This window comes from Sinocyclocheilus anshuiensis, unplaced genomic scaffold (genome assembly GCF_001515605.1).
Source record: "Sinocyclocheilus anshuiensis isolate Anshui unplaced genomic scaffold, SAMN03320099.WGS_v1.1 scaffold1230, whole genome shotgun sequence".
NCBI lineage: Eukaryota > Metazoa > Chordata > Actinopteri > Cypriniformes > Cyprinidae > Sinocyclocheilus > Sinocyclocheilus anshuiensis.
In genome coordinates this window covers 726376-751015 of record NW_015558637.1, presented here as the reverse complement: position 1 = coordinate 751015, position 24640 = coordinate 726376, and the positions used below count along the sequence as shown (strand labels likewise).

The 24640-nt window shown below is 38.0% G+C and overlaps 1 protein-coding gene across 3 annotated transcripts; it reads left to right on the top strand.

Annotated features, from left to right (window-relative positions):
- Nucleotides 1-22111, top strand: LOC107680867 (excitatory amino acid transporter 2-like). Of its 3 annotated transcripts, none has more exons than XM_016476934.1 (11): nt 1-135; nt 10932-11075; nt 11747-11899; nt 12028-12281; nt 14194-14299; nt 14518-14644; nt 17662-17895; nt 18517-18711; nt 19289-19423; nt 19591-20023; nt 21087-22111. In XM_016476934.1, exons 2-11 carry the CDS (start codon nt 10937-10939, stop codon nt 21288-21290), a joined length of 1980 nt encoding a protein of 659 aa, XP_016332420.1. In that variant the 5' UTR covers nt 1-135; nt 10932-10936; the 3' UTR covers nt 21291-22111. The 3 variants fall into 3 exon arrangements, with proteins under 3 accessions (XP_016332420.1, XP_016332418.1, XP_016332419.1); XM_016476932.1 differs by lacking the exon at nt 1-135 and adding an exon at nt 4791-5166; XM_016476933.1 differs by lacking the exon at nt 1-135 and adding an exon at nt 9098-9373.
- Nucleotides 22112-24640: the final 2529 nt, after the last annotated feature.

Here is a 24640-nt window from a genome sequence, read left to right as displayed (position 1 = left end):
TGACGCAAAGACTGTGACTTTGCCTCATCTCTTTCTCACTCTCTCACTCCATCTCTCACCCTCTGTCAATTCTTTTCACATGTCCCTTTCCTAATACCTACATCTTGTTGGATGGAAGACAGCACAACGGCACAGGTAAGACTATGAACTACTGCAGAGTACTGTTCTTGTTTCTGTTTAAACTTGTCCCTTACCTTCTCAGTATGCCATAGAACTTTATCTATATTTTTGTTAATGATTCATTTTATTGGGCTTGTTATATTATGACATGCTAAAACACTGTATAGTGGACATAAAGTCACATGATTATCGTCGGCCATCTATGATTGTTTGAGTGTGCACGGTTTTCCTTTTTTGCCTTTGAATTCCTCTTAGTGTTGTTATTGCACATGTCATTGCTTCAAATTTAACAGCACATATCAGTTAACAAATAGCCCTGGTTGGGCATTCTTTGAGCGTAGTGGTAGTGTGAAGTGTCAGAGAGATGATGGATGGTTTCAAGAGTGCAGATTATGAATGAGGCATGCTTCATTAGAGGCACTACTGAAAGAGGAGTCAACCAGCTGTGGATAGATCGCTAGATTGAGACATATATCAGTGAGAGAAAATTTGTCACAACGAGACCAGAGTGGCTTCAGAAATTAAGTAACGAAAGAGGTGATTCTGCAGACATGGAGCTTAAGGACAGATTGACAAGGATTTAGGAAAGTAAAATGAGGGTTCCTGCGGGGCTCAGTTAGGGAAAAACGTGCAGTAGAGAAACAGAGAAGGGGGAAATGGGGATTTATAAATAGCAAAGCTTTAGCAGGGTGAGGCGAGCAGATGTGATAGACAGTCTGTGCTTAAGGAGTTCAAACAACAGATTAATACACTCAGATTATTGTCAGAGATAGAGGGGTAAGGGGGAAGGGTGTGTGCAGTGTGTGGTTAAGCAAGATGACCCATACATCTACCTGCATATGTGCTTGATCACCCTTTCAAAGTTAACCACAGGCAAAATAAGTAAAAACATTCTTTCTTTACAGTATACATACATCTCATTGCTTTACATCAGTCTTGTATATGTTTATGATTGTATATGCTCACATTCTGGCAAAAGGCTGAGATGCATGGCTTTAAAATAAAATGCAATTGGTCTTTAAAAAGTGTGTGAACCTGAGATACACTTCTTTTTTCTAGACTGCAATAAAAATTCTTAATATTGTTGTACGGTTAAAATACCTAAACTTCCTTAAATGATTGTTTCTTACTTGAGAATAGAAATTGTATACTACATTATGACTTGTTTTACAGAATATTTCTTGAATTAAGTTTATTATTATTATTATTTTTATCCCATTGGAAAATGTAACATAATTCATTTTGGTTTATGCTTTTAAAAAATGCCAGTAGAGTAAAAAGTAAAAATGTATTTCAAAGTATATTTAAGATATAATTCAGAATAAATAAAAAAATATTGTATTCAACTTTTTGTTCAGTATTCCTGTAGCTCAAAACAGTAGCGGATGGCACTGACAACACCAGTGTCATTGGTTTGATTCCCAGGGTAGTAGTTTTGGATGTAAATATCTGCCAAATGTAATGTAGACATTTAAAAGCAAGGTGAAAATACTGATTAATAAAATAATTTATTGCATTTGATGGTTGGAATGTGGTACAGTATGATCTTAAGAAACTCCTATATGTGAGAATTTTCCTATAACAAAAAAGTATTCCCATAGCTCAAACTGTAGAACACAGTGCTAGCAACATCAACAAGATCATGGGTTTGATTACCAGGGAATGCATGATGCAACTGATCAAATATATAGTTTAAATTCAAAGTGGTTTAATTATTAATCTGAACTGTATGTGACCCATCCATGTATATTGAGATTATTTATGGATGGGTCTAGTTTGCATAGTTTATGTGTGACATTGAAAGATAACTGTGGTGTCCAGTCTGTCACTGTGTTGCTTCCATTTTCTCACTGAGGCAGGGAGTTATGGGATTATATCTCGATCCCTTTGCAACGCCCACACCAAACAATCAACCTCAGAAAATAATCCTCAGACACACACTCGCACACGCACACACTGACCACACATTCAGACATCCGAACACACCTTGACATCAGTGGTGATTCTGGTATTCAAGATAGGACATGACTCCCTCATCCTTCAAAAAAGCATAATTACCCAGTTATGTTGAAATCCAGTGGTGATTTCACTATAGGTATTTGATCTAGAAAACAAACAAAAAGAATAAATTATCAATTAGTAATAAAGTATAGACATAGACGTATGAAAATACAAAAAAAAAAAAACACTATAATAATAAACCCAGAAAACAGAATGTATCCTGAAACAAACATACATAGCTTTAAGTTCTTATTCTTGAGTAGTTCTCCTGTTTAGTTTAAGGCACTACTTGGACCAAGTTCTCTGTAATGTGACAGAAATGTGGTTGTTCAAACTTGTTACATAACTTTTTCTTTTTGTTTGACATTGCTATCTTCCACACCGTCACTGAAGCTCCTGCAAATAAGGGCAGCCAAACCACAAGAAACGCGTTCTTATCTCCTCCAACTTACCTGCTAAAAAAACAAAACGGCTATGTGGTTAGCAGGTGTCCCAGTGTGGTTTGTTTTGATGGTTTTAATAGGGGTTTTATACACTTGTCAGCTGGTCAAGATCGGGAGACTAGCCAAATCATCTTAAACCAGGCTTGGTCAAGGTTTAACTCCATTACACTCATCTTTTTCTCACTTTTTAATGCTTATTGTGATTCTTGGCTAGCTTTCTAAAGGGATTCCACAAGGCCTTTCTGTCTTCCAGGGATTTTGGTTTGACCGCAACTTCAAGTCTTCTGACTGGTATCACTCTATCTAACATCTTCTGGCACTCTGATTAACACACTGTTTTGTTTTTTTTGTTGTTTTTTTTGGTAAGCTATAGTTTTGCCTGTGGTTAATCGTTTCATCCATTCCATTCCTGAGCATCCTGTTCTGTCATAAAGAGCTTGCCACTGTAAATCGAACCTGTTCTGTTTGATATGGCTATAGTCCAGCAGCTTAGCTTGGCTAAGCTTTAGGCATTAGTTTGGTTGCTTGTTTGAGGAATGATCTCAGGTAATGTTCATTAAGTGTCAGTAAGTGGAAGAAATAAATAGTGTCTAAGTAGAGTACATAGTCCTTGCCTCAAGATGTGGTAGCAACCATCAAGTTAAGACTTAATTTTATTTTGTTTTTGCGATCATTTATCATTTGATTCCATTGATGGTGTTCAATGGACCTCATAGCGTTGAGTTGCAATGTGTTCTTGTTAAACCCTTCAGTCTTAATTTTCGAAGTAAGCTGAAGAAAGTCTTTGCACCCCCCAAAACTAGATTCAATCATGTCTGCAATAAGAAATGTGAGCGCTACCCAGACCCCACTAAAATCCACCAAACTCTACCCATCACAAAAGATACTTGCTTAAACTGTGCATTAGGGTTCATGTAATTTTTACAGGGCCCTTTGGAATGCTTGATTCCGATTGGTCAGTTGGAATTCAGTGGTCACCATGGCAACGCACCATATCGGACCACTCTGGCACTACTGTCTTGTGGCTGATCGATTGTAACAAGACCTCAGAGGACTTTGGCATTTGTATTGCTGTAAAATTGTCTTGTTGCTAGGCCGATTGATTTGTGTATTGCCTTAATGTAAGATACAGGTAAAAGTATAAAATAATTTCAAATCAAATAAAAATTTCATGTTCATAATTTTTTTATTTGGTGAGTATAATAAAGCGGAATATCCGCTCCGCATCAGGGCCCTGATTACCCTGTCGGGTTTATTTTGCAATAATTTAGGAATGCATTATTCCTTACACATTCCATATGCCCTCTTTTTAATTTTTGGTCTTTGTACACATGTGCCAGACTGACGTTTTTGGCTGTTGCACAATGTCTGGTTTGTTCAGTGGTTCACACCATCTGCTCTGCATTTTTAGATGCTGCTGTCAGGTTAGAAGTAGTTCATCTGAAAAACACGTCTCGAGATTCCCTTGTGTTCCATCTCACATCCTGTGTGAAATGCACTTAATGCAGCACTGGACCCAAATAATGGTGCAATATCTTACCGATTATTGCAATATCGCAAATTTTGATCAACTATATTAATGCAAACTCAGCAGACAACCAGTAGTAGCTTTTCTGATTCTGTACAGTGTTCCAAACCTGTATGACTTTCTGTCTTAATTGGAACATGAAAGAAGATATTTTGGGATATTACGGCTGAACTACCACTTTAATATCATCTTCTGACTGACAGCCAAAGCTCTTACATTATAGGTGGCCAATCCTGTTCATGTTCTTGTTCATAATCAGTCTGGATTGGTGGAAAACAAAATGGTCACATTCTTTATCGGGGGCGGGATGTATTGTGACACTGGCTGATCTTAGAGACCTGCATCATGGCTTAAGAGCACACGAAATTGTAAGAAAGACTATCAATGTTTTTCATGAATTGAAATCTTTGTGCCTTACTTGTTACTTGTGTCGTTGCACAGTTTTGAGTTGCTTTTCCTCAATGTTTCACTATAACATCGTGACCTTTCTTGAAAACTGTGACCTCCCACCAGCGCTGTGAATGAAAATGACTTATTCAGTTACAACCTGTTACCTCCTCTCTGGAAAACAAAGCAGCACTCCAAAAAAGCGATTAGCAGAATGTAGTAGCGCTTCTTTTTTTATAGGTGCAGTTCTGGCATGTTGTTGCCTGTGTTTGAATGCGGAGACCTTCGTGAAAACAGGTTTAAGCTCACGACTTAAGAGAAAATTGTGAGGTATTGTAAAAAGGGATGCAGAATCACGGGTCATAAGCTTCTCTTTCTCACTCTCTCTCTCCTCTCCGATGAGGCTTCACAGAGGATTATGTTTGTGCAATTGAAACTTGGCAAATGACTTCCCTCCCTCCCCCTCCAAAAAAAAAAAAAAAACATTTCAGCAATGCTGCCAATCTGTCTTTATGTCTGAGCAGCAACTGTTGTTTTAGTTTAAATCTGAGATGAAGAACACACAGATGAACAGGACAGGGAACATCCAGAAAAAGAAAGAGAAATGGAGCTCAAAGAGTCACAACCAAACGGCACTGAAAAATGGTAAGAAGAGAAAGGGCAAAAAGGCCCAAACGGCAAACAAGGGTGAGTATTTCTCTTGCCTAGTTATTTTAAGATTAAAGGCAAAGAATTATTCTTCTTCATGATGCAATTCACAAATGTTTGTTCGGAAATATAAATGACGCACTGTCTTTCAGCTCTTACTTTCTTCTGAACATGTGTGTTTATTCTATATGTCTCATTACTCAAACCTCAGTTTCTCCTATACCTCAATCAGTGTCCGGCTTCATGCAGATGTTTATAATGGGCCGAGGCTGATGAAATGTTTATTGGCCCCACTTGGCAGTCATACGGTATTGTAAAGGAACAGGAGCTGTGCATTATTCCCATATGGAGGTTTGACAGTGTATATGGGTGTGTCTGTGTGTGCATGTAACAGAATGCTTGAAAAGTAACAGTTTAGAAGATTAAAAGATTGGAAAGGGTTATAATATTTTCCTGCGAGGCTTTGTGGGTTTTGTTTCTTCCAAACCGAACCATGCCTTCATTTCAGCATCATTTGATTTCTCTTTATAAAAGAGGCGGAGCGTTACAGGAAAAACAGCTGTAAGATTCAATGTGATGCGAGGAGTTGAATAAGTAAATCTCTTGCTTGACTGTTTTGGACAATCATACGGATCACAGAATTGCCAACTGCTTGATGCGGATGAGAAAATCAACATGTTGTGTGGTGCAGATGTTGCTTGGGAGGTTTCTAATAAACTGTTTATTTATGCATTTTAGATTGTGAGTACAAAGACTTTGTCATAATCCGTCATAAATAAATCATACAAAAATTAAGAAGAAGAATACAATCAAATGAGGCTGTGCAATACGTTGGCCTCCAGTGTCATGAGCATAGACGGCGACAGATAAAAATAATAATGACCAATTATGGTAATGTGGTGTGTTATGTGTTGGCATGCTCATATAAACACAGCAGAGGGTTGTTCAAGGCTTTCAGATGCAATTTCATGACCCTATCTTCATACTCCTGCTGTAATATAGGCCTGTGTTGCTGAGGCGAAAAGTTTGTGACCAATCCATTACTCGCAAGGGTGTTAATCGCATCCACAACTACAATTCATCAGTCTCAGACATCGCGGTTACTTCGTCTATCTCTGTGGTCTTTTTTTTTCTATTACTAATACGACTTTTAAACACACGCTAAGTTTGTTGTCATTCTGGTGAATTGTTTTGCTTAGCCACTGCTCATTAGCATGATAGAAAGAAAGCTTGAGGTTATTTGGAAAGATATTTTTCATCATAATTTGTCATTGCACTAGTATTTGTCCAGAGCAATTTTTAGAAGCAGGGCATGGCCAAGGAAGTTTGTTAGTCCTGGAAAAAAGCAATTCATTAGCATTCCCATTTATCTTAATGGTTATACGCTGCTTCTGTCCGTGCTATGCACAAGCATTGTTTCCTCAGTGCTTGACTTAAAACAAAGATCACTTTTTTGTGATTTTTCTAGTTCTGGATAATTAAAGAACTTTACCAGTTAAAGCTATGTTAAGCTAGCAGTCAAAGCTGTTAAGTGAAGACTAATCAAAAAGTTTTGTTGAAAATTAAAATTTGCTTTGGAATAGAAAATTAAATTTGACCATTTTTAGCTTCAGCAATATGTGATATGTAATTTAAAAGACATCAATATATTTTCATAGTAAACAATACACAGTAAAGAAATTATAATCTGACACACACACACACACACACACACACACAGTGTGTTTCCAGGAATAATTGATGATGGGCCTTTGAATTATTAGAAAATAATGCATACCCGAGGTTTCTAATAATTTAACAGACCGTAAGTAAATTATTCCACATATACTACAGTTACCACACCTCAAGACATTGTTCAGATGTTGTATTTCAAGACATTTGTCAGGTTTTTGTCCTTAAAACACTCTTGAAGGTGGGATTAATTTCTTACGCATCTCATCCCACGCCTCTGTTGCTAATTCCAAAATGTCATTTTAGACCAGGTAACGGAGGCTTGAGCCATTGGTAGTATTGTTGATTACCTCCAATTAAACCAATTAATGTTGCCGTTTCAAAGCGGGTCCCACCTTCTGAATGTTTGCTGTAACGAACACATCCTTCAGGTGCTGCGAAGCAAACGGCTAAATAGGCATGTAAAGAAGTAGCTCCTAATGCAGTTGTGTGTTGTTGTCATCTATTTTGAAGTGATTGCAATGTATTCTAAATATAAACTTGTTCTGTCGATTTCTGGACATATTATTCACCGGTTTATTACGAGTTTAAACGAGAGTGAGTGCCGTTGACACACCCAGACGCGCCGCATTGAATTTGCACGTGCAATGAAAGATATCCCGTCAGGAGCTGATTAGCAAAATAGCTACAAAAGGCAAAGAAGTTTGTATTCAAAGTCAAAAAGCATTCACACACTTGATGTTTCAAAAAAGGACCTTAGATGTGTGAATCTTCTAAATTCTGCTGATGATTACATTACTGCTCTACCATAATACTTCATTTCAGTTTCAACTAACTAGAAATTAACTTCTTTTCTGCTTAGTAGTGAACGTTTCTTTCACTTCCACATGATTTGTGTATATAGTGCATATTTAAGATAACATAATAATGCAATACATAATATTATATTATTAATATTAATAATATGACAAGATCTGTAGTCAATATTGATTAAATGCGGCATCGAGTTGGTAAAAAGGATGGAGGCTTGCGGCCATGCATAGACTACCTGGTCCTTAACTCCCAAACGGTCAAGTATTGTTATCCACTTCCTCTGGTCCCGGCCACCCTGGCTGCGTGGAGCTCACATCTTCTCTAAGCTGGACCTGCATAGAGCTTACAACCTCATTCAGATCCGGGAGGATGATGAATGGAAGACGGCATTCGTGACAACATATGGCCACTACGAATATCAGGTAATGCGTTACGGCCTCTCCAACTCACCCTCGGTCTTCCAAGGATTCATGAATGAGGTGTTCTGGGAGTACCTCCAGCACTTTGTCATGGTGTACATCAGCTGAACATCACCACCACGTGAAGCAGGTCCTTTGGAAGCTGAGAGAACACCACCTCTATCTCAAACTGGAGAAGTGCGAGTTTCACCGTTACTCTATCCAGTTCATGGGATACGTCATCGACCATCATGGAATTCACATGGACCAGAGGAAGGTACAAGTCATCAAGGAATGGCCGCAACCAAGCACCATCAAAGAACTTCAACGATTCCTGGGCTTTGTCAACTTCGATCGCCGGTTCATTTCCAATTTCAGCCAAGTCTGTGCACCAATCACCTCGCTACTCAGGAGTAAGCCCAAGTCTCTGTCCTGGACGCCTGCTGCCATCGACGCTTTCCACCAGCTCAAAGAGGCATTTTGTACCACTCCTACCCTCGCTCACCCGGATCCCCAACTCCCATTCGTCGTAGAGGTGGATACTTCAACAGTAGGGGTAGGAGCGGTATTATCTCAATATCACGGAGAGCCTCCCATCCTCCATCCATGTGCCTTCTATTCCAAAAAGCTGTCCCTGGCGGAGCAGAATTATGACATCGGCAACAGAGAACTTCTAGAGGAGCGGCGACACTGGCTGGAGGGAGCCAATCACCCTTTTGAAGTGATTACGGATCACTGTAACTTGGAATATGGAATATCTTCGCGATGCCAAATGACTCAATCCCCGACAAGCCCGCTGGGCTCTGTTCTTCAACAGGTTCAACTTTACAGTCACTTATCATCCCGGTTCCAAGAACCAGAAAGCAGACACACTCAGACGACAATAACTATCCTCCCAAACCATACTCCTTCCAGCTTTAATTATGAGTCCCATCCAGTGATCTCTGGACGATCAGATCACGGAAGCCACTCGCTCAGAACCTGCTCTGCCGGGAGGTCCAGAAGAGAGGACCTATGTGCCATCAACCCCGCGACTTACCCTTTTGGACTCACGTATTACGCAATACTACCGTATTGCACCTACTTTTCATGTTTCACTGCTCAAACCCTTCACTAACCCCTTGGTCTCTCCTTCCACAGGATCTGGCAAACTGGATGTACCTCCTCCTCATGAGATTGCTGAAGAACAAAACCTCTATCGATTCAATACCATCCTGGACTCCCGGTTGCCTCGTAGATTGCGAGGGATATGGCCCTGAGGAGAGATTGTGGGTTCCATGCTCTTCATCCTGACCATCCTGCACCCAGGGGCCATGGCCGTCCTCATCGCCACGACTTGCGGGCATCTGGAGCCACCCATGGAGGTGGGGGGGGTACTGTCACGGAGTCACAAGCAATGCCAGATCCTTCAGCCCCACCCACTCGTTCACAATCACCAGGGTTCTGATTCCCCTCACCTGTCTGCACTAATCAACCACAGTATGAAGCCACCTTCCTGTCACCACCTCAGTGTCTGGTCTTGTTACTTATTCTATCAACTTACCTGACTACTTACCTGATCTACTCTAGGATCCCTTCATTTTCAGTCAGCTGCTCTGCATTCCGCATTCCCCATGAGCCTGCAAATCAAGGACAGTGTTAGTCTCAGCTAGAGTTACTGAACTATTATCACTTTCCTGTGATCATCGCATTCTCCTCCAAAGCCTCTCAATAAAACTTTGTGCTGTGGAAATTGACCTGTGTTGTCTCCTTCTGTGTGTTGACAGGGTGGGGGAAATCCTGCCCGTACCCAGCTAGGAAAAAAAATGATAAAAGCACTTATGTTTATTTACTGAAGTGGTATTCAGGAACTGTGAATAAATTACTGAACAAATTACTGCATAATAATAATAATTATTATTAATAATATCATGGCTATAATAACATCCTTAACAAACAAAAAATAGATTACCTTAGATAAAGTTTGATTAATATGTACATAAATAATAGTCAAAAGTTTGGACACATTACTTCTTTTTGAAAGAAGTCCCTTATGCTCATCAAGCCTGCATTTATTTGATCAAAAAAGCAGAAAAAACAGTAATACTGAGCAAGTATGTGTTAAATTGATTAAAAAAAAAGTGATAGTAAAGACTTGTATTGTCATACAAGATTTCAATTTTTTTTATTTTTAAACAACTTTTTTAATAATCAAAAAATCCTGAAAAAAGTATCACAGGTTATAAAATACATATTAAGCAGCACGACTGTTTCTAACATTGATAAATCATCATATTAGAATGATTTCTGAAGGATCATGTGACACTGAAGACTTGAGTAATGATGCTGAAAATTCAGCTTTGCATCACAGAAATAGATATTTTAAAGTATAGTAAAAATAGAAAACCATTGTTTTAAATTGTAATAGTATTTCACAATATTACTGTTTTTCTGTATTTTTGATCAAATAAATGCAGGCTTGGTGAGCATAAGAGTCTTCTTTAAAAAACTTTTAAAATAGTAATGTGTCCAAACTTTTGACCAGTACTGTATAAGTAAAAATACACAAAATGTAAAATACGATATAATAAATACAAAGGTTAGGAATCATTTTTGTTTCAAGTGCTTTTTATTGGGGCTGGGGGCCTCCAGCATGAATTTTGCCTAGGGCCTCCAAATGTCTAGAACCGGCCCTGCGGTAGTCTACATACTGCAATAAGTCAATGGAGAAAGATGCTTTTTGGCAGTAGAATTGAGTCATTTTGGTATCAACCAGCAGGGACTTACTGGGCTGTGCTAAACAGCAAAACCTTGACCCCCTGACCCCTTTCGTAAAGGCCTGAGTTCACTGGAGGCATAAAGTGAAGGGTAGGATATTTAAGTAATCATCACTGTTTATTTACCTTGGACTTTCTTGCGTTCTTTCTTTCTCTTGACATACAGATAGAATGACGAATAAGCATTTGGGCAACCAGACAAGTGCAGCATTGCAGATGGACGATGGAGTGGAAGCAGAATTAAAAGACAACACAAATCAACAATGCGGCTGGTTTTCACGCAACCTGCTCCTTGCCCTCACCCTGCTAGGTGTGCTTGTGTGTGCGTGCATGAATGTGTGGGAGTGTTTGTATACAACTTCAGATCTGTATGTGTCTCCTTCCTTGGAAGTTCAGAAGATTAAATAAGTTTGCCAGTTCATGATTTTATTGCCCGTTTGGTGGTCATAAACTAATAAAGTCTAGCTAGTCACAGTGAGGTGATAAGGACAAAGCAGGAGAGACGATATTATTGCTAAAAATTGTTGATAATATACGGGAAGAGATTAGTTAATTTTGAATGAAAAGGGGGTGTTTATTAAAGGCACAGCAGCTGGAAAGAGGAAATAAATGGTCATGAAAACTTAAATACTTCTATTTTGGGCCCAAAAATGTATGATATGACCAATTTAATCCTAGTTTGTCAGCCTTTAGCTTTCCTTATACTTACATTCTTAAAAATATAAAAGATAAATCTTGTCTGTGGTTTCATTAGTGTGATCATCGGTCAAACCGCAGACAAATACCAAACTAGCAAGTTCTCAGCAAATTCTTTGGCCCCAATGTAGCAACACTGTTTATACAACAGTAGTTTGAGATGTTGCAGATACAGGACAGTTAAGCAATGGTGCATGTGAAATACCCAGAATCCTAAAATGCTGTGATCCATACACCTTTTCATAAGCAGGCTGAACATAACCGGTGTAATCGACACTCTCACAGGTGTTATAGCGGGCACAGTGCTGGGCATGATGCTGCGTTATGTTCCTGATCTGGACGCAAACACTCTCAAACTGGTTTCCTTTACGGGAGACATCCTAATGAGAATGCTGAAGATGCTCATCCTGCCCCTCATCATCTCCAGTCTCATCACAGGTCAGTCCTCAAACACATGTGTTGTGTTTTATGATTGTTAAATGGAAACAGAGTGTCTACAGCACAAGAAAACAAGCCATTTATCTTTGTTGATACAAGATCTCTCTTTTTTTCCCTCTGTCTCGCAGGCCTGGCCGGTCTGGATGCTCGCTCCAGTGGAAGAATGGGCTCCAGAGCAATGGTGTACTACATGTCCACCACAGTAATCGCTGCTGTTCTAGGTGTAATCCTGGTGCTTGGAATGCACCCTGGGAACCCAAAACTCAGGTCCGGTCAGGTCAGCTCCGCCCCCAAGAACCAAGAAGTCAGCAGTATGGATGCCTTTCTGGATCTGATCCGAAACCTTTTCCCAGAGAACCTGGTCCAGGCCTGTTTTCAACAGGTAAAAAGTTGTGCTTGTGCTTTGAAAAGTTTTAAATGTAATCACAAGATCACCCAGTATGCACTTGGGGTCAGTGGTTTACCATGAAACCGGGTCCCGCCCACAAACAGAGACATCATGCATGAGAGTTTATGTCTCTGATTACTTGTGGGTGATTTTTTTTCTCTCTCTCTTCAGGACTTTTCTCTTTATTTGTGCTCTGTTGAAACATTTTTTGTCTGCATTTTGCATTTCTGTTGTTTAGAAAATGTGAATCTTTTAGAACAGTGGCGCAGTGGGTTACTCATGATGTATATGGGGCTGTGCTCATGGGAACCTGGGGTCAGATCTAAATTGACCAATGGTTCATGCTGTCTGTGGCCAATGATTCACAGCTGTTGTTTTTTACATTGTTTGTTCATGGTTTTTGAGCGTGAGGACATGTCACACAACCTGTCCTGTCCATCTGCCTAATTTGTCTTGCTTCTAACAAATGACAGATGAATTTGTGTAGAGTTTGGCCAGAAAACAATATGAGAATCGCTTTCTCTTCTTTTTTAAAGTTGCCTATTTATTTTGCAATATTTTATTATTTTCATTTAAGCATAGTTTTTTCCTGCTGTCTGCTAAACAAGGCATAGTCATTTTCCAATTATTGTTCTTTTATTGCAGTTTAACCTGTGTTAAGTTAAACGTTACCAGCTAACTGAGTTACTAAAGCCACATTTTACTTGCATTTGCTTTTTGATTGTTCATTTTGGAACCTTTTGTTGTATATAAAGGCCTGAATATTGATATTTTTCCTAAGATTTTTTTCTAATCTAAAATCTAAAATGAAAATGCTGGACTTCAGGCGTCACTCAGCACACTGTGAAACATTTGTGACGTTCACGCCTTTTAAAATTAATTTAACCTCTTAAGACCCGAGAAAAAAGTTTTAGGAAAAAGTTAGTTTTTTCCATGTCTTTACATTGTTTAGAGCATTAAAAATAATGTAAAAAAATATATATATTAAAAAAAGATATTTCATTCATAAGTTATGCTATGTCCTCGGTAGAGGACATCGGGACTCAATTTCTTTAAAAAAATAAAAAGACATGAATGAACATGCATAGGCAAAAACAATTGATTTTTTAAATCACCAATAAATTGTAAGTTTTCAAGATTTTTTTTTAATAAAACTTTGTATAAAGATGATTCTCAACTATGTTATAACAGAATGATTCAATATACTATTTTTCTTCCTGCAAAATGTGTGTAAAATGGCCATAAACAGGTTTTCTCATTATATTCCTTATTAGCTAGAGAAATGAAGTCTAGAAAAGAGCATTTTGAGAAATATTAGACTATATACTCATTATATTTTACTTTACCTGTTAGTGATGTCTTAATTATTTAATGTGTGTTTAAATAAATGTTATGGCAGCCACTGTGTAAATGATTATATTTCAACAACAAATAGGAATTGTATCATTTTAGAATTTAATTTAAAAACGGCATTATGTGCAATTTACATGTTTGCATACAAATATTTAATGTGAGTGTCGATTATTATGGTTAAAAATAAATATTAATTGAATTTAAGTTTGGGTTCTGTTGTTAATTGTAACCTTTTAGTAAAAGGGCAGAAGCTGAGGTAGATTTTTGAGGTAGATTCCCTAAGAACATTTGAATTGTAATTGAATTTATTTAAAGGAAAAGCAATTTGTTCAGTAAACCATTGTTTAATTTTAAAAAATATATAATTTTTTCCTCCTGCTGTACCAAAACCATACCGAACCGTGATGCCAAAACTGAGGTACGTACCAAACCTTCATGTTTGTGTACCGTTACAAAATATATATATATATATATATTTACACTAAACTATGTCCAAAAGAGTTTTGCTGACCGTTTTATGGAATCGTCATTTGTTTCTTGCTTCTCTTTTCAGGTTCAAACGGTGATGAAAAAAGTAGCTGTCCCAGTCCAGAACCAAACAGAACCGATCATTGTCAATAGTAAAAAACTGGAACTCAAGTGGGGAATGAATGTTTTAGGTTAGAGTATATTCAGTTTTTTTTTTTCTGTACTTGAAACGCAAAATACAGCATAAATGTAATTTTAAGTACCAGCAACTACAGAAAGTGGCATTTCAGTTTGTGATGCATTATTGGAATACCAAATAATGTTAGGAATTATCAATAGAAAATAGATGAATTTCTGTTTAATTTCACTATATTTAATCATCATTTTTGTCACCTCTCTGTGTTGTAAGGTTTGATTGGGTTCTTCATCACGTTTGGTATCTGCATGGGGAAAATGGGAGAGAGGGGGAAGCTCATGTGCGAGTTCTTCAACATCCTTAATGAGATCATCATGAAGATGGTGTCCATGATCATGTGGTCAGTATTCTGCCTTTATCATGAGTGTGTACAATCTATTGCAACTGAAACAAATGAATTTGTTTTAGCCATTTTACGAGTGTCATCCACTCATCATCCACTCATAAATAACAATAATTAATCTCTGCATGTTTTGATTCCTGAAGCATGGGATAAAACTGGCTACAGAAGTGTAGAAGGTTTTTGTACTAAGGCATTATTGTGTTTGAATTTGTCCAGCGTGTTCAGGGGTGTTCAGTAGAGTAAGAGAATTGGACAGAGAGAAAAGTATAGCATGTAAGGAAGAGGGAGAGAGGGGAATTTGTCAGGGACAGAACAGCACAGGAATCTGAGAGAGTGCACCATCATATTTGTGTTCCCATGAGTAAATGTGGGAGTTTTATTCTGGATGTAATATATCCTCCGACAAATAGGCCGCAGACAGATACCCACATGCTGGCAAAGACAGACATAGCAGAAAGTAGTTAGAGCACTGAACTTATGAATCATATCTGCAGAAATTAAACACTTGATCTGTAATGCTAACAGGACATTTTACAGCACAAAAGGAGTGAGACGGTGGGAAGGAACATGTCGGTTTCATATTCTAATACATTTTTAACATTAAAAGAACAAACACAGAATAAGTAAATACCCCAAAATAAAAGCATATGACAACAAAGTCAGTCTACGCTCAGCCCTGAGACTGTCCCATCTGTAACTAACTGTGTTCTGTGTTTTCCGTTCACAGTATGTAAACGGTTCAAATGGTACAATAAACATCATCTGTTGCTTACCATAACACACAGTGCAATATTTATACCCAGCATTTTAGATTATTTAAATTCAGACCACATAAGAAGTAACATCTTCTCATATGGTGTTCAGGTTGCGAAACTGGGCCAATATGATGATCCCCTTGTAAGGGACTCCCTTCTGAAAATATAAAGGCAGATATGTCTGTTTGTGTGAATAAAAAAAGTGAGATTATAAAAAAACATGTAAAATAAATAACTGTGCCTTTGTACTAAAGATAAAAGAAGAAGTGTACACAAACATTAGTATCTCTGAAATGCCCTGAATGTGCTCTGTACAGGACATCCAGACTTAAAACTGTGGCATGTACAGTCTCAGAGAAATTCACAAAAATATAATGTCCTCATATGAGGCCGCAGGGTCTTAAGAGGTTAAAGATATCTTATGTTCACACTGTGGTTTATGTTTAGCATTGCAGAAGCATGTGTTCTTCCATTTATTCTTAACAGAGCTTATAATAAACATTATTGCGGTGTGTATGAGACTGATTCCAGATAACCAAGCTCTCATCTGAGGAGTTCCTTGTAATTGTTGTGTTTGCAGAGCTTTATATACACCATTTCGAGGCGGATCCACCTGGGTCATAAGCTCTTTCCCTGATCGTTTGTTTGCTTTGAACGCATTGCACATCACATTTTTATTGAGCAACACTACACTAAAAATACTTTTTTATGGAAATGGGTCAAGACATTTTATGAGAGCAACTCTGCCGAGGATAGAGACTCAAGAATATGACTGACTAAAACAGATATACTCAAAGGTGATGTGCCATGCAGGGACTTCTGGGAAAATCCCTTTACTGTTTTCCGCTGTGAATTATATAAGGCTCTTATATTTTTACTTCCAAAACAGTATTTTACTATAGACATATCTTGGTGACTATAATATATTTTCACCATCATTTACATGGTAATTCATACTTTATAATTTATTTTTTAATTTGTTCAATTAAGTGTATTTGTCAGACCCTGTTCCTGTCATGTGTTGTGTTTTCCTCCCCCACGTGCTTCCTATGTTTCCTTATGCCCTTATTTGGTCCTTCCCGTTCCCTGATTAGTTCTTCATTTGTTTCCAGCTGTGTCTAGTTAATTATCCTCGTACCCCTGTGTGCTTTAGTTCTAGTCAGTTCAGTCTGTTTCTGTCGGGTCTTAAACGTCGAATGTTGTGCTACATATTGTGTTCCTGCCTGCCCTGTGTCTCCCCTTCTGAAGATTATTAAAGACTATTATTTGTGATGACTCCACGTCTCCTCATTCCTCGCTCCTCCTGTAGGCAACCGTGACAGTATTGTCCTGTTAAATATAATGTTTCACTCTATATAATAAAAATAACATTTAAAGTACAGTAATAATATTGTAATAATATAATTAATAATCAGAATAAGTAAATACCCCAAAATAAAAGCATATGACAGCAAAGTCAGTCTACGCTCAGCCCTGAGACTGTCCCATCTGTAACTAACTGTGTTCTGTGTTTTCCGTTCACAGTATGTAAACGGTTCAAATGGTACAATAAACATCATCTGTTGCTTACCATAACACACAGTGCAATATTTATACCCAGCATTTTAGATTATTTAAATTCAGACCACATAAGAAGTAACATCTTCTCATATGGTGTTCAGGTTGCGAAACTGGGCCAATATGATGATCCCCTTGTAAGGGACTCCCTTCTGAAAATATAAAGGCAGATATGTCTGTTTGTGTGAATAAAAAAAGTGAGATTATAAAAAAACATGTAAAATAAATAACTGTGCCTTTGTACTAAAGATAAAAGAAGAAGTGTACACAAACACACACACACACACACACACACATGCATATATTAATACAATATAGTTCTAATAAATATAAAAATAAACATTTTCAGATTTCCAATTCATATTTGTATAATACTTTTCCAAATAAACATTTTTCCAAAGCAGCTGTATTGAAAATACAACCCCATTTGCCAAGACACATATACAAATTTGATTTTATTTTATTAATATTTTTTATTTAATTTTGTTTAATTGCCACAAATACAAACTGATTGATTGATTGATTGAGTTTGTCAAAAAACTGTATTAAAGTTAGTTTTTATTTTATACTGTTAATGTTTGATAAACAAAATTAGAGAACAAGTATTATGGCTCAGCAACCTTACATTACAAAAAAACACTTGACATGTACTCTAAACAGAGCTAAACTAACCACTAAATAACTCAACGAATCTGTCCTCAGGTACTCTCCAGTAGGCATTGCCTCCCTCATCTGTGGGAAAATTGCTGCTATCGGTGACTTGGAAGTGGTGGCGAGGCAGCTAGGCATGTACATGGTCACGGTCATAGTCGGTCTTATCATTCATGGCGGGCTCATCCTGCCAGTCATATTCTTCGCCGTGACTCGGAAAAACCCCTTCACGTTTTACTCTGGTATCTTCCAGGCTTGGATCACTGCTCTGGGAACGGCCAGCAGGTACAGACAGCAGACTACTCCTCACGTGTTTCATGGTGATATGCTGATTTAAGTGTTCTGGCAGCATAGACTGAAGATTTAAACGTCACTTTTGGTTAAACAGTGTTGTCTTGAGAAGCAAGATCTTTCTCTGTTTTTCTCTCGTTTACATATAGCACATTCTTATTTTGAAAAATTATATTTTAAACTGGTATGTGGATGTTTTAATATAAACTCCAACATAACTAAAAAAAAAATTTAAAAAAACACACATCAGATGACATATTTTAGACACCACATAAATCATCCACACTACTTAATCTGGCCAAACACACTTTCTGATGTTCTCCAGAATAGAACTCTAGAAAGATTAATCAGTCTAAATGGATGGGAAATTATGAAAACATATTTTAGAGAGTTGTTTATGAATAAATCTGGGTTTACATCTGTTGCGCCAAACCATTTTCTGAATGTCAAACCAACTGTCAGTTTGGCACAGAATATGCATGCAATCCTATCAACTTTTTTAAATAATTAGTTTTTGGGGGTTATTTTGGATTCATGTTTAGTCAGAGCAATTTTTCAAACAACAAATCAGCATTTGTTAGATAATTATAATCAATTTAACTTTCTCTTTTTCAGTGCTGGGACATTGCCAGTGACGTTTCGTTGTCTGGAGGAGAATCTAAAGATTGACAAGCGTGTGACTCGCTTTGTGCTGCCCATTGGAGCCACCATAAACATGGATGGCACTGCACTCTATGAGGCTGTAGCAGCCATTTTCATCGCTCAGATGAATGACATTTCCCTAGATGGAGGACAGATTGTTACTGTTAGGTAAGGAGATGTGAAACTGAAACCAGACAAATTGTGGCTTCTGCAGTGGAGGGAATTATTTCTAATGGGCTTTTTGGTTTGCTCTTATGTCATTTTTCATATTTACTAGATGAACAATGGCTGCGAATTTGTATTTTTTATTTTATTTTATTTATTTGTTCAGATAAGAATTGATTCTGTATAATCCATTTTTAAAATGACATTTGTTGTCTCTTTTTTGCCTGCTAGTTCTCACACACAGCATGTGTTTGGTTTTATGATCCTTTGTGTTGTGGCATAACAATCTGGTAATTATTACAGTTATTAAAATTGCTTTTTATTACTATGGCTCTGTAATTGTAATACAGTTCCAAAACAAAACTTTAGCCTGCAGCTACATCACAGATGTTCCTCCTTTAACTGAGCTAGCATCTTCTTCCAATTCTTTTTCATTTTACTTTTGTTCTTATTTTCCTTCTTTCCTCCATTGAACTTGTTCTCTTTTTTCACCCACCCCCTCAATAGATCATATCTGTCAGTGCCGCCCCATACTGTCTCAGTCATGGTGGTATAACCCCCTCTCTTTCTTTCTCTGCAGTATGACAGCGACTTTGGCCAGTGTGGGAGCGGCCAGTATTCCCAGTGCGGGTCTGGTCACCATGCTGCTAATCCTGACCGCTGTGGGCCTTCCAACTCAAGACATCAGCCTGCTCGTCGCTGTCGATTGGCTTCTGTGAGTTCAAACAACTCTGTTTGGGTTATGTACGGGCCGTCGCTTACAACCCCCTGAAGACGGCCCTGGTTTTGTCCTGACTAATTATCAACTGTCCTCATGAATATAAACAGCTGTCCTGAGCTGTTTTGTGTCAGCTTTTAGAGCTGTCTTTTGTGTGTCTTCAGCGACAGAATGCGCACCTCCATTAACGTGGTGGGCGACTCTTTCGGGGCAGGCATTGTGGACCACTTATCACGGGCAGAGCTTGCCGTGATTGACGGGGACATCCCTCTATCAGACGAGGTGTTTGTCCCCCCTCCACCTCTCCTCACTGAAATAGACCTCATAGACCCTCTCAAACCGCCCGAACTGCCCCCTCGCTCCCCGCGGCCCCCAAAGCTCAACCATCACGCCCCGTCTCTGACCCCTTCACAGTCTCAATCGCACTCTATCCCGCACTCGCCCCGTTCCGTCCGCTCTCCGTCACCTCACTCCATCCGCTCGCCCTCCCCTCGCTCCGTGTGCTCTCACTCCCCGAGGCCTTTCCGAACACATTCCCCTCGTCTTTTATTCAGGACGGAGCCTGGATACTGCGCCCTGCCCACTCATGACAACCAGGTGAGGCTTCATTCATAAAATATAAATATAATGCTTAGGTTTTAGGTCTTAAATACATAGATCACCTAAAATTTAAATGCCTGTCATCATTTACTCCCCTTCATGTCGTTCTAAACCTGCATGACTTTCTTTCTTCTGTGGAACGCAAAAGTCACTCTTTTTCTTTTCCATATACCACAGAACTGATCCATACAGCTTGTGTGCTACTATATTGCGAAGTCTTAATACAAGACTACAGTTGTTTTTTGCAAGAAACAGATGGAGATCTAAGTCATTATTCACTGTTAAGTTTCTTGACGTGTTTAGTAGAGTTACACTGTCCGATCTGTGAACAGATCTTTCTTTTGAGTCCGATCTTGTCAATGATGTGTTATATCCAGTTCACAAAACCGATCTGAATGATTTGTTCACAAATTGGACTGATCTGTGAGGTTTGTTTTTGCGTCTTTTTTAACCTTTTGAAAACTTCCATCCTCATTCATTGTAATTGCACGAAAAAAAGAGAGAAGTTCTGAGGAAGAACAAATACACTAGACAATGCACAAAAAGTACACAAAATATCCTGTTAAATTTATGATTTAAAAAAAATGGCAGCTGTGGTTTCCAGAAAAGTGTTTCAGTTATTGCAAGATGGCATTTTGGTGTATGTATATTTTGCTAGTTATACTTGTGCGTTTAATTAAATGATATATTGTTAATATTAATATTGTTAAAAGACAAAACACCATCAGAGTAATAAAAAATCTGGGAATGAGACTGGGAATGTCCTTTTACTGTTTTACACTGTAAATGATCCAGTAATTCATAATTTTACTTGCAACCATAAATCTGATAGTAATTTCACCACAATCGTTTTTCACTGTATGTGTTAACTTATAGTTAAAAACATGTTTTACTGTAGCATATTTACTGCAATATCTTTTCCTGTAAAAATGACATTGTAATGACATGAGGGTGAGTAAACTATGCACTTCAGTCTAATTCCGATGTTCTTATACTGAGAAGTTTTTGTTGTGGATATGCTGTTAAAAGTCCTTGACACCCGTCACTTCATATCCCGCAGATTACCACTCTTCCCAGAGGTTTCCGAGAGAGAAGCAGAAACCGGGAAAGAGAGAGACTGCAGGAATGGGAACGGGATAAAGGGAGCGAGACTGAGGAGGATGAGGAGAAAGAAAGAATGATGGACGAGGTGAGCGACGGAGAAGAAAGTGACGACACGGCGTATGACAGACACCACGCCATCCCACCTTGTTTCCTGCCCTGAACGAAACAGACAAAGCTTTACCACATTTTCACAATACTTCTTCTATATTTTAGAACCCACCTTTCTGGATGAAAGCTGGCCTTTTTTGTTGTTTGACAAAGACTTTGAGTACCTTGGTGTGTTGTGTGTTTGTTTTGCATTGAGAAACTTGACATATGTGAAAGGAGTATTCACTGGGCTTCACTATGTTTCTTAGTATCAGCTTTACAGTCTAGCAACAGCAACTGTTTGTAACTTATAGCTAATTTGCTTTTACAGGATTTCAGTAATAAACCGGATGAATGGCTTTGAGCGTTTATTGCACATGCTCTGCCAGTCTCGATTTTATTTATTTGTTGACTTTCCTATCATATAATTTATCTAGGCTACTGGGACACTGGTTATAACACTGGATGTCACTGCACTGTAAAACCCAGACTTACTCAATGGTTCAGGGAAAAGATATAGCCTTGACTCATTTGAGCTGCCTTAGTTTACTGTTATAGTTGAGATGTCCTCTGTTCAGTTGCCAGTGCAACATAAACAGGCATTTCAAATGAGTCGAAGCAGTTGGTTATTATAAACAGTCCAAAGTTGTTCCAAATCTCCTGTTCTATGATTTGTTGGGTTTTTCTTGCGGCGGTGGCGAGGACGTCACAAGCAGCTGTGAGTAACATGAGGCAGTTTCTTCCCGTACCCCTCATGTTCTTTCCCTATCCGCATGTCTTAAAAATGTGAATCATACACCAAAAACATCATTTGCATGTACAGATTTACCAATACACTGTTTAGATTAGTGGGTGTGAGGCCAAGCGCAGTTACACAAACCTGACGTAGTACTTTACTTTTATGAATTTTGAGATTTAAAGTTTTCAATTGATATATAATTTCTGATGATTTCTAAAGTGTGATAGAGAAAAAGGCAACAAAGAAGACTTTTTTTGACAAGTTCAGAACTCCTGTTATGATGTAGATTTTTGAGGTGCACTCTTGTCAAAAATTAATCTATTACTTTTCCTACATAATTTTTTAACAAAAACATTGGTAACATATCTATTTAGGAGTCTTCGACCTTTCCAACGATATATAGTTTGTCATGATTAGATTAGGATTTAATTGTAATATAGTGAAGTAAACTTAGGCGTCCCACAGAGGGGACGGGTGACAGTTAAAGGGTTAAATTGATCAAAAGTGACTGTAAAGTCATTCATCGTGTTACAAAAGATTTCTGTGACAGAACTTTCTATTCATCGAAGAATCCTGAAATGACATTTTACATATTTTACATACTACGTTTCCACAAAAATACTAAGCGGCACAACCGTTTTAAACATTCATAATAATAATAATAATAATAATAATACATGTTTCTTGAGCAGCAAATCAGCATATTAGAATGATTTCTGAAGGATCATGTGACACTGAAGACTGGAGTAATGACTGATGTAATAATATTTCCCAATATTACTGTTTTTACTGTATTTTTGATCAAATAAATACAGCCTTGGTGAGCATTAGAGACTTAGAAAATATTCAAAATCTTACCAACCCCAAACGTTTGAATGGTAGTGTTTATACAATAAAACAGAAAAGATTAATATCTTAATAGTTTCTCCTTTGAAATAAAATGAAGAGCAAATAGATACTTTTGCAGAAGTCAGGAAAAAGAAAAGCCTTATTTTTTTGTCTCAGTTTTCAGTATGAACTCTCAAATTCCTCATCAAATCCTTCCCAAATCATAAGCAATGGATATTCTAGCTCTGTAATCTTACATCAACAATCATCTCATTTGTTTGCATTAGTATTTCTGAGACAGTTCTAAAAACTCTCTCTTAAGCTATAAAAAGAACAACCCCATAAAAAAAGTGATTTTTTTCTTTCCTTTACAATTCTAGAATTACTTGGATGTTAATATTGTTGTCATTTGCTATTATGGAGTATCTTTATTGTCTAGTGTTGCACTTGAGCTAGTAAAATGTAACTTGTTATTCATGATGTATTTTGTCTGACTCGAGTATTTAAAAAAAGTCTGAAAGACTTTAATTCATTTCCCATGAAATCAGCTGCTGTCTATGGTGTGCATAATAAAATCTTAACAATTTATTTCACTTATTGAGTGGTTTGTCCTTTAATGCTTCTTGTGTAAGAGTCGATGTCAACACGAGGCACGTTTAAATCCCGTCTCGCTCTCGTATTAAGACCGGTGGGTGAACGAAATCCCTTCATGCACACGGAGTCAAAATTTCCTCACACAATGATGAGACAAAGACATCAAAACACTTAATCCGCTCAAAGAAGAGTGAGGGAGAGTGCAGCAGATGGCCAGAAAGACATCAATCCTCCTCATTCTTCCCAGGACAACAGTGAGGCGGGAGACAGATGATTACAAGGGACACTGACGTTATTGTGGGGACCCTGGACGTCACAGAGACGGAATGGGAAAGCTTAAAGTAGTTGTATTAGGATGAAAGGGCAAAATGGCAATTGGGGAAAAGGATGTGATTTTTTCAGGGACTCGGATTCTATGATAAAAGACATCGGTCAACACTTGATGGAGTCCAGCTGTCCAATTACACCTCAGTCTTTAATCATTTACAGAGATCTAACAAAGACTGAGAGACCGGGTTAGCATGTTTGTGCTAACTTTTGTTAAGATAAGACATGCACACTTTTTCATTGAAAAAGTTTAGATCCTAACTTCATGCCACACTGCCCTCTCTAGCTGACGGGACGGTAGTGTCCTCACATCTTGTCGTCTCCTAGGTGAGAATGCACAGATGAGCACGAAACCCTCTTTGAGTGCTTTTTTATGGCCTCTTATCTGTTCTGTTTAAACTGCCACCTCCACTCCCATTAACTCTCAATACTGGGAAATAAATTAAACACTTTATATTAAATAAACACTGATTATTAATCTGCAATACGCAAACTAATATACTGTATGTTCTCCTCTCGATCCAGAAGTCAGGGGTTCCCTGTCCTCTGAGATCAATGGCATGACTGGCATAGCCATGTGAGATTTACCATCAGTTTATCCTCCTTCATTTCCTGAAAACAAGTTTGTTATCATTTTTCCTTTTCGTACTGGAGTGACTCATGGTCACTCTCTCATGCGTACCATATAAATAAGGGACATGTCTTCTGTGTAGACCATCTTATCATCTGGAGGTCTTGGAGATATCGCTACTCAGTTTTTTTTTTGTTTTTTTTTGTTTTTGCACAAATTGGAGTTATCCTCTTAGTTTTTATATATCATTTGCATTTTAAGTCCGTTTTAAGGTTTATTATTAGAGTATTTTATTTTTGAGGATATTTTTACTTTTGGATACCATCCGTTTGTACTGATGCCCACCTGGCTGGTTCGGTCAATC

Excerpts from the sequence above, each read along its gene's own strand:
- LOC107680867 (XM_016476932.1), top strand. The coding sequence starts at position 5,031 with ATGAAGAACACACAGATGAACAGGACAGGGAACATCCAGAAAAAGAAA. Across the intron at positions 14,645-17,661 it reads ATGGTGTCCATGATCATGTG|GTACTCTCCAGTAGGCATTG; the intron begins GTCAGTATTCTG and ends ATCTGTCCTCAG. Across the intron at positions 19,424-19,590 it reads GTCGCTGTCGATTGGCTTCT|CGACAGAATGCGCACCTCCA; the intron begins GTGAGTTCAAAC and ends GTGTGTCTTCAG.